Source organism: Chrysoperla carnea, chromosome 4, assembly GCF_905475395.1.
Source record: "Chrysoperla carnea chromosome 4, inChrCarn1.1, whole genome shotgun sequence".
NCBI lineage: Eukaryota > Metazoa > Arthropoda > Insecta > Neuroptera > Chrysopidae > Chrysoperla > Chrysoperla carnea.
This window is the reverse complement of record NC_058340.1, coordinates 13817890-13828702: the sequence shown is the minus strand read 5'-3', so window position 1 is coordinate 13828702 and position 10813 is coordinate 13817890. Positions and strand designations below refer to the sequence as shown.

General features: G+C 28.6%; 2 protein-coding genes across 2 annotated transcripts; both read right to left on the bottom strand.

Annotated features, from left to right (window-relative positions):
* Window positions 1-536: 536 nt before the first annotated feature.
* Window positions 537-3669, bottom strand: LOC123297869. Its single transcript, XM_044879678.1, has 5 exons — window positions 3544-3669; window positions 2892-3088; window positions 1994-2175; window positions 1359-1617; window positions 537-851 (listed from the first exon to the last, which is right to left on the bottom strand). Exons 1-5 carry the CDS (start codon window positions 3563-3565, stop codon window positions 537-539), a joined length of 975 nt encoding a protein of 324 aa, XP_044735613.1. The 5' UTR covers window positions 3566-3669.
* Window positions 3670-6115: 2446 nt separating this feature from the next.
* Window positions 6116-9264, bottom strand: LOC123298489. The gene is made up of 4 exons (XM_044880504.1): window positions 9180-9264; window positions 7659-7835; window positions 7205-7319; window positions 6116-6369 (listed from the first exon to the last, which is right to left on the bottom strand). The coding sequence occupies exons 1-4, from the start codon at window positions 9256-9258 to the stop codon at window positions 6234-6236; spliced, it is 507 nt and encodes a 168-aa protein (XP_044736439.1). The 5' UTR covers window positions 9259-9264; the 3' UTR covers window positions 6116-6233.
* Between the last annotated feature and the right edge of the window lie 1549 nt (window positions 9265-10813).

Sequence of the window (10813 nt, the reverse complement as noted above, 5' to 3'; positions counted from 1 at the left end):
TTTGTTTTGTTCTTTCAAACAACTAACAAATATACATACATACATACAAAATAGCCTTCTTCGAAAGAAACACAGAATGTAAACAAATTTGTAATTTGATGCAATATATTTTCCAGCTTGTGATGATTTGTGACGTGTGTTGTATTTTTGCAAACGTCTTCAAGTCACAAACGCATTCGTTATTTTATACAGGAACTCTTTTTTTTGAACCAAGGGGTTGAGACCCGTCCATTTTCACATTCCGGATTCATATAGTCAAAATTGTTGCAAATCGGCTTTACGAAAACAAAACTGTATATTCAATAATGGAAACTGTTTAATCATAAATATATATTTAATTTCAAATCTATAAAATATAAAGATAAGGAGAAAGATGGAGAAAATATACAAACTACTTACATGGATTGGTACGAAAGTACTCATTTTAAGTGGAATAAAAAACTTTTATTTTACTTATTTAGTAATTATTTATTTTTTTGTATAACTTATTTTATAAAAATTATTTTTTAAAATAAAAACTATTTTACCAAAATTTGTTAATCATCCATCAAATCGTTTCCTGCATTAATCAATAATCTTCGCTTATTTGCTTTACGTTTAGATATACTCATTAAATATTGCTTAAATTGTGAATAGAATTGAGTTGTATCTTTGAAATTAATTGTATCAGGTTTCGAAATATTTATTAATTTAACAGGTATATCATGAATGGGCTGGGGAATGAATTCATCGAAGTACTGGCTTAAGTATGTTTCAATTAAAATTTTCTTTTTTAAATACTTTGCTGGCAGAGTTGTTTTATATGTGTTGGTACCTTGATGGTCGTGCATAAATGAACAATCTCGCATTAACTGAAATATTCCAATACAAATATATGAATTATTTCATCACCCCCGAATTATTTTCATTCTTTCATACCCACCCATCCCAACTTTGAAATATTAAATGGAACTTTCTACTTTGTGCTACCTCATTTGAAAGGGCATAAAATTATTTATTTAACCATGATAAAAAAATGATATCGATCTATTGGTTCTTAAGATAGACTACACAGTAGATTGAAGGTATGAATTCAATCTTCTAGGTAGTCTATTTTAATAACCAACGGATCGATTAATTTTGTTTTTATCATGGTAAATTGAGAATTTTATGCCCTTTCAAATGATGCAAAGTTGGGGTGACAAGGGGCGAAGGGGTGAAACTTAAAATTTTCTAGGTTTCATTTTTAACTCCTCCCTCGATATCTAAATCGACGAGTTTTCACTCAAAATAATAATCACATTAAGGCAAGAGATATTAAGGGTGGATTCTTTTGAAATGATCTCACTGTATATACCAAGTATAAAACGCGTTCATACTTTAAATTCTCGAAGTTGTTTTGACGAATATTTGCTATGCTCCTCAAATTCTTCACTATAACATTGAATACACATACAAGTTGTAAAACTTTTCTGCCAAAAATCAACTAGTGGTGTTAAATGACACATTTCACAAACATGTAAATTCAAAGGTACACATTCAATTGGTACAGCAGGTTTTAGTATCGCCGGACCTCCGAATTTATGACAAAAAGGAATTTCTCGTTTTTTAGTTTTGGATAAGTTATAAGTACCTGGCCTAAAACATATTATATAGTCATTAATTAATTAGATAGGCTGCTTTTAACATAAAAAGTGGAATAGCAGAATATAGTCTACCCTTTTAAATACTCAACAAAATTCGTAGCACAGCAGCTGCTTTAGTTAAGCGAATTCCCTCAAGGATAGAAAAAATTACACATTTTTCTTAAAATCGAATATTGCATTTTTAGTTTTCCAAAAATTTTTATTTCGAAAACTAAGCGTCTAGAGAAAAAAATCATTAGAGTACTTTTCTGCTTAAAATTGATCAAGTAATACAAAATAATTTTTATTTTGAAAAAATTCAAAATTATGTACTTTGGCCCAACTGTATTGCTAAAACTTCGGAATCGGAAATTTATCATTAATTTTACCCTGGATTATCTTTGTATAGCACAGGTGGAAATCTCTTAGCTGATTGCTTGAATGAAATTTTATTCCTTTTCGTTTTTTTTGGAAATACACGCATATTGTATTTGGTGCTAGTTGGTGCAATATTTGTATATGTCTCCCGAAAACGTGGTTCTTGTCCAATTGATCCCTTTGTGCTACTTTTCTATTCAAAAAAATTATAAAATTATTATTATATTATACCACAACATAAAACTTGAAGCTTTTCTTTTAATATTAAGAAAATGGACATTTTGATTAGGGGCTGTCCATAAATTATGCAACACGTTTATGGGGGGAGTGGTCAAGGAAATGTGGCATTGTGTGACAAGAGGTAGGGGAGCAAAATTTTTGTTGCGTCACATGCTAAGGTCTAAAATATTAAAACTCGAAAAACTTATAATAATATTAGTAAGTCGATCAATATTTATGGAGTTTATTTAGGTTTAAATCGTTGGCGAGTGCATGATTGGTGTCCTACGGTTCTGCGTGTTAGTTGTCTTTGAAACTTTCGACAACCTCCTAAATCCGCCAGTGAGTATAGCATAATATCGCCTAGACATTTAAATCGAAGGTAACGTCAAACGCATACGTCAAAAAACTCGAAAACTTCTGTTAGCTCGATTCCAAGGTCTTTAGATGTACGTAAGTATTGAAAAAAGAAAATAACTAAGGTCTTTTCAATTGCTTTTTTTTTTATTAGAACAAAAACGGCGAAAACGGCGATTTTAAATAAAGGTATTAAAATATCAGAGAAACAACGGGTGATTTTTTGATGTGATAAATGATGATAATTATAAGCGTTTATGAAATAATTTTGAGTTTTTTAGATTGAACCAGTATTCATTATTAATTTTTATTGATTGTTTTTTTTTATACAACCTTATTCAAAACATCATCTAAAGAATCTTGTCCTTTGACGTCGTAAGTGTTGGGCGCCAATGTTGGAAATTGTTCTAAAACTGATCTTGCCATAAACGATGACAAACCAGGACCAGCAAGCGGCAGTGAATCTCGATTTAACTTTGATCCAAAACATATTGGTGCAAATGTTGGACGCTTTATAATATAGTTAAATCCTTAGAAATTAAAAATAATTAATAGAATATTACATTACAAGGGCAGATAGTTTGAGTAACCAAAAATATCTATTGTTTAAAATTATATAACGATTAAAATTTGTTGATTATTTGTGCTTGTTGACTTAACTCTTGTATACACATTTATTTACCGTTAAAGTCTCTTGATTATAATTGACATTTTCATTACCAAACAATGGCGTAATCTAAGAAGTTGTATTTAAACCGTTTAGTCGTTTTCTTAAGAACCATTATATCTTATTTTATATAATTCATAATTTAATATGACTGCAAAATTTTCAATAATATAATTCACATTTTATGGGGGTTTATAAAACTTAATAGTATAACATACGAAGGCTTAGAAATTGTTAGGGGTCTCAAAATAAGATTATTATTAGGGGTTTTACTGTACATTACTGAATTATTTTAAAGCAATATAGTTATGTACTTACCTTCTATACCATCATCCCCCATTTTTCTTGCGAATGTGCAAAACGATAGTGTCTTCTTGAAAACATTCAAAATACAATTCTTGTTTAAAATTCAAAATTGGAAATGTTTTTACACGCAAAAAAGCATGACAAATTATTAATAAATAATATTAAAATATTGGCGTTTCTATGTAAATAGCCTGGTCAACAAGTTCAAATTGATGAAATATAGAAATAATGGTCGTAAAAATACGAGCGATAGCTCGTTGGATTCGAAATGGCGTCTAGAAAATTGTGCTAAAAGCGTTTTTCAGCACATACAAAATTGCAAAAGTGATAAACAATTAAAGATGGAAAAAAACGTATTTCGTTTTTCAACAATATTTCATAATCTATTAATATTTATGAAATATTTTATTGAGGAAATTTCCAATAAAAAACTTCGACTTCCGGAAGTCTATCTACTTTATTTACCGTCACAATAAATAATTTTTTTAGGTATTAAACATTGATTTAAAAATTTGAAAAAAGTATGTTTTATTCGGAACACTTTAAAGACTTTATAACAGTTGGAAATTTAAGATCTTAAAGTTATTTTTTCAACGAGTTGTACAATTTTAAATTAAAAAAATTTTCTGGAATTTCCTTTTTTATTTTTTTAGTATACCATGTACATATGAAATATACATAGTATATTAAGTTTAGTCCCAAGTTTGTAACGCTTAGAATCACCTAATTAGTCCATTTCGGGTTGTCCGTCTGTTCGTCTGTTTGTCAACATGATAACTCAAAAACGAAAAGAGATATCAAGATGAAATTTTTATAGCGTACTCGAAAAGTAAAAACTGAGGCTGAGTTCTTAAATGAGCAATATAGGTCAATTGGGCTTTGGGTCCAATCTTGTAAATCGTTAGAAATAGGCAAATGTTCAAATGTAAAAAATGTTCTTTATAAAAAAATAAACAACTTTTGTTTGAAACATTTTTTTTATTAACATCACTGTTTACCCACGAGGGCGCTAATTCGGTGCAAATTTTATAGTATGTATTAATATGGGAATATCAGTAATGTGTGTGTGGCTATTTAAAAGTGGATATGTTTTTTTATTTACGTGACGTCAAAAAACAAACGATTGCATCATCAATACTGTCTATACATGGTATTTCAACAATTAACTCAGTCAGTTGTTTGTTTTCACTTGTTTTTTAAAACATTTTTTTAGTTTTCAATAAAAACGAAAATTGAAACGAAATACGAACACCAAACAAGAATGAAAATTGGTAACTATCAAACAGTATACGATGTTATACACTCATTTATTTGATACTTGCTCTAATTTCGTTGTCGTTTGGAGTTCGCTTTCGTGCCTGACCGTAGTATTAGGAAATAAAACACACAGTTTTCAAAAAATTTGTAGTCTTTATTACTTGAAATTTCAGGACCTTAATTAACATTTAGAAATTACAGCGTTTTAAATTTTTTTATAAAATGTAACGACCCAAAAAATTTTGTTAAAGCGTATGAAGTAGTAGACGATTCCCACAATTTTGTGCACAAAATATGTAGTACATTATAAAAAATTTTTATTATCTATTTTGTAATTGAGAAACAAATTTAACACAATACTCCTAACTACAAGCAATAACGAAACAGGAAACTACTTTTGGGACTTGGCAAACTTCGAAAATGGGAAAGGTCTAATGCTTTTAGTGATTTAGTCTAATATTGTCTACTTAAATATTATGTTAGTATTATTATATTTACATTAGATTTTAAAGCACTTTGGAAATGTAACCATGTTCGAAAAGATGACTAAATTTCGCTGGTATTTATGATATGTAATTGTTTTGTTTATGTAGAATCTTCCGATATTTTCTACATATGGCTACGTAGAAGGCAGTATTTAGGTTTATCAAAAGAAAAATTTATTCTGGCTTATAGAAATAGAAATATTAGAAATGTGTAAGCTTAATGGTAATGTTTTGTCTACTATTACCGAAAAAAGCCCCACCCCCTTTACATAGTGACAACTACGTTGGAAGGACTACAGATCACGAGCAAAACTCGGCTCTATCTCTTAGCCCATTAGATTTCTGCCGAATGTATACATTTTTGAAAATATATTACGAACAAAAATTGTAAGGGTTTATTAAGACGAATAACTTTACAATTTAAACTAAACATCTATCTCTTACCAGTAATGAGCAAGGTGTGACTTTTAAAAACCTCGTTAGTTCAACTTTTTAGTATAAATTTTTGTATGCTCCACAATTTTTGCTTAAATTTTTTTTGGAAAACATTTTTTTCGAGTTCCAGTCTCAAGTTAAATGATAAAACTTGTATCTAGATAAAATGATTTTGAGAGTGTTTTCTTATGGAAAACAAAATAAAACTTTACTTTTACAAAATAATCAAGTACCTATCGATAAAAACTGATTAAAAGCCTTAATAGAAAAAAATTATATTTAGAAAAGAAAATATTAAAATTTTTCAGGAAATTATAAATTCATTACCTCTCAGTACAGGCTTTAACAAATTTAAGAGTCTTTTATATACCGTCATTGAAAAAAACATTCCCCTTATTTTTAATAAAAATGATTTAGCTATTAGGTCACTTTTACTTTTAACATTTTAACAAACAAAATGGCATAGGCACGTTTCCACATCTTTTTCGTTCAACTATTTGTTATGCTACTGTTTAATGAATAATATTAGAAAACATAACGATAAATTGCGTATTGTGTTATCAAACCAATAATTAAAACTTCGCCCATTGAATGCAATGATAGTGGAGAATCGTTACATGCATCTGCATCATTACAACTTTGTAAACATCCATGAACATACCTGAAAGAACATTTTTTTATTAGCTTTGAATTTTTATTAGTTTAGTCAGTATTAGACTGTACGATTCATGAATTACTTTATTTATTCAAATCAGTCACATTATTTTGATTTGTTAATGTCTGATTGTTAAATTGGAAATGACTAAAATAGATTTCAGTGTTGATTCGAAAGTAATCAAAGTTTAAAAGTTTGAGAGTGAAACGCGTTGGTAGCATACCGAAAAATTTGTTTTCCATACGTTTTTTTGCTCCTCAATGTTTTCTGTGCCATTCACTTACAATCTTAATGCCAATTTTTTTTTTTGGACACACTTCTATCAGATCTCCAAAAGGAATACAAAAAGTGTCACAGAATTTTCTCACCATCTACAATGGTTTTGATATCGAGTTAAACATGTAATTAAAGGCATAGATTTTTACAAATATTTGCCAAAGCAAACTTCTCATTTTGTATTAAGAAAAAAACTTTTTTTTTAAAGATTGACAATTCTTTTTCGCAAAAACAATGAAATATGAAATATTGAGGTGTTAGTATGTAAATTCAAGCTTATTTCACATTCATCGGAAAACTATGTTTTTCAACTTTACGAAATTATTAATTTGTAACTCTACAGCTATACAGAATGTTTGGTACTTCGAAAGTCACCTTAAAGCAGCTTGTGCTAGACTTCATTAGAAATAAATTTGACCAAAAAAAACCGAAAGTGCACGGATCTCGAGCAACTTTTAAGTTTATTCATATGTTTTTCAATTGTAGTTTTGAATTACTCCATACACTGGCCCACAATTTTTCCCGCCGGACAGCCAATTAAATTAATTTATATAAATTACGTTACCTATCATCATAGTAAAGTCCACCACAATGAGACATTCTTACGATTTCGGTATCAGTAGTAAGTGTACCGCTATCTAAGGCACATCCTCGAACAGTTATATGTTCGTCGGTATCATCTGCAAAAAAAAAAAGTAAAATTACGGTTAACTATTAAGTAAGTAGTATGTTTTCTACACATGGTGCTAAAGTCGATGCTTTCAAAAATCGTGTGGATATTCAAAATATAGAAAGACGGAAAAATGACAAAGTTTTTACAAATAAAAATTAAAGTACTTCTAAGAAAATTCATGTTTAATAAATGAATTGCATCTTATTTATTTATTTTACATACATTAGGGCTGACTGACCAGCTTTGTTCATTTAACTGACTGACTGACATAGCTGTTATTGCAATATACAATATGCAATATACAATATGTATAACAATTCTCAGCTTTGTCAAACGTAAAACTTACCAAAAGTACCAGCAATTTTAATGCAAGAAGTAGCCGGGAATAAACCATTTCTTCCTTTCCGACCACCCATACATGGCGATTCTAATATGTCAAATGTATTATTGTTGTGAAAGGGATCATCACATGCAGGATTATCCCAATTCATTGATACACATTTGAAACAATCAATACTATTCACTGTTAAGGGAAGAAAAACTTTTAAATTTTTTTTAAACAAATAGAAAGAAACGTAAAAATTAAGGCGGGGCTTGAACTCGGGTTCTCTATATATCTAGGTCTATCAAAAATATCATGTATAAGGAATTTTGTCTTATAAAAGTACAAAAGAATTTAAAATAGATGCTCATTTAGATTAATAATAATAAGATTACAATTCTTACCTACTTCTAAAATTTTCATTCACATTAAGAGAAATAACGCTTCAATGATTTTTTTGCTTTGTAAATTTTATCAATGAAAAGAATGTGGAATAATTCTTTTATCAATGTTGGAACAAAATTGATAATAACATTTATACATTTTTATATGTTTTTCGGGACAAAGTAGAAAACTTTATGCAAGTAGGTATATGCTACGAAATCAAAACAAAGTATTCAACCCATATGCCGACACACAATTAAAATCTATGTATTTCGACATAAATATAGGGATGTCTATTAGACGTCCCTATAAGATTGTCAACCATTTTTTCCCACTGATTAGGGGTCTATTACTCATATTATTTTGTTTTGAGGCGCACCAATTTGAATGTTCACGTAGGGTATCGAACAAAAACTAGAACAAAATCACCTGGGAAATACCCAGTTGTTATCGATTAATTATTATTGACAAAATCGGTTATTTTGCTTCGATTATTTTTATACGAGTACTTTGGCTTAACCTTTATTTTTGACTGAGTATCATTTGAGCCCACCAGGTGAATATTTCATCCTCATTATTTTATCATTAGTTATCATTCAAGTAATAAAAATATGTACTAAAATTTTAGTCCTTCATGTCTTTTCGCTTTGTACTTCACCGCCCTCAAGGAGGGTCAGATGGACAAATAGTTTTTCGAAAAGAAACTAATAGATAAAGTATTCGATGTCGGAAAAATATTTCCAAGAAAAACTTATTTTACAAGGAAGAATATAAGGCTACCACACACTAAAAGAATATCTGATAAAAAAATCTGTCGACTCTCTGATCATATATTTTTCATTAGATAATGTATTTTATCATATTTTCTTATAAAATATTAGAATTTCTTATAAGAACTTCTTATAATTTAATTTCCGAAAGTTTTAGACGTACCGATTTTCCGACATAATACGAATATTTCTTATATCTATATCGTCTGTGACTTAGATATTTACTATTCTTTATGACTACTGTTAGAAAATCTTCTACTTTTTAAGAATTTCTGTATAATGTGTGGATGCCTTAAAATTTCGAATTTCAGAACTGGCGTAACCTTATTTGAGCATTATTTCTAAAACTTAATAGTTGTTTTGCAATATAAACGTAAAAAATGTTTCTTACCAATTAAAATTGCCATACTGAATACAGCGTATAAAGTGATTAAATAAAAAATAATCGATTTATCACGAAAACGAAACATAGTTGTTTATTCTATATTCTAAGTATATTTTACAAAAAGTTCCCTCTTAAAATTTTAATGCCACTTAAATTTATTATTTAAATAACTTTATTGCTTATATTTTTTAAATAACGTATTTATCGATATTTCCGCCACCATTCTATAAGAGTTCTTCTCAATTATTCCAAAATATTGGATTTGTTTAAAATGTTTAAAAAAGTGAGAATATAAACACAGCCTTAAGTTTAAGGCGTAAATATTGACTCAGATATCAACGATTAATAGATAAAATATATTGATAATCACTTTTATTTTTTTCACGCGTTTAAAACCATTATTTCACATATTTTTAAGTTAATAATAGAAAGAAGTGAACTAAATACTTTAAAATAGAATTCAAGTTAAGAAACATTTCATCTATACGCAACAATAATATTGTTGTCTTGGACGAGTGTTTTGCATGTTGTTTGATTTTTCTTGAACAATACCAATGTATTTCACGTATACATGGTACATTACAAACACTTTTTTGTTAGATATTTTAATATTAAAACAAGTGAAAACAAACAATTGACTGAGTTAATCGTTGAAATATCATGTATAGACAGTGTTGATTACTCTATCATATTACACATACATACAATGTTACACATATATAACTGATATTGTCATATAATACATATTATAAAATTTACGCCTAATTTGCGCCCTCACGGGTAAACAGTGATGTTTACGAAAAAATATTTTAAACAAAAGTTGTTTATTTTCTAATAAGAAACATTTTTTATATTTAAACTTTTGTTCTATCTCTAACGGTTAACTAAATGGCCCACTTGACCAATGCTGCTCATTTACGAACTTGGCCTCACTTTTTACGTTCTTAGCACGCCATTAAAATTTTAGTTTGATATCTCTTTTCGTTTTTGAATATTCGTGATGGCAGACGGACAGACAACTGGACATGGACTAATTAGGTGATTCTATGAACACCTAACCAAAATTTGTCCGTATCATCAATATTTTTAAGCGTTACAAACTTGGTACTAAACTTAATATACTATGTATATTTCATATATACATGGTATAAATAGTAGGTAAGTTTTTGTATTATTATAGTGAGAAGTATTGATTTTTCATTCCGTGTTTAGTTTTCATGAAATAATCAATATTTTGTGGTGGTTTCTATGGTTTGTTTCTCATATACTTTGTACAATATTATAGTATACAACTGTCAGGAGCTTGAAAAATATTTTGAATGTATAATAAAACAAGTGAAAACAAATAATTGACTGGGTTAATTATTGAAATATCCTGTATAGAAAATGTTTAAAGCCAGTGCTTGCTTTATAAATTAGAAGAGTTTAAAAAACCAACATATTTTTCGAAAGTATTTTCTAAAATTTTTTCTCGTTTTTCGCAAATGTTTCACAGGACTACTAGTTGAAGCTATCTGTAAATTTTCAACTATTAATATTTTATAGTTTTGGATAAGATGGCCACCAAAGTTTTTATCAAATTTGCGCTTTCATGGGTTAACAATGATATTTACGAAAAATTGTTTCAGACAAAAATTGTT

Bases quoted from the DNA above. Each gene is read 5' to 3' on its own strand.
- LOC123297869 (XM_044879678.1), bottom strand. From the start codon at position 3,565: ATGGGGGATGATGGTATAGAAG. The intron at 2,176-2,891 runs GTTGTATAAAAA...TTTTTTGAATAG, and splicing joins TAGATGATGTTTTGAATAAG to AAAAGTAGCACAAAGGGATC. The intron at 852-1,358 runs GTATGAACGCGT...GGAATATTTCAG, and splicing joins AACAACTTCGAGAATTTAAA to TTAATGCGAGATTGTTCATT.
- LOC123298489 (XM_044880504.1), bottom strand. From the start codon at position 9,258: ATGTTTCGTTTTCGTGATAAATCGATTATTTTTTATTTAATCACTTTA. The intron at 7,320-7,658 runs GTAAGTTTTACG...TTTTTTTTGCAG, and splicing joins TAAAATTGCTGGTACTTTTG to ATGATACCGACGAACATATA. The intron at 6,370-7,204 runs GTAACGTAATTT...ATGTTCTTTCAG, and splicing joins GGACTTTACTATGATGATAG to GTATGTTCATGGATGTTTAC.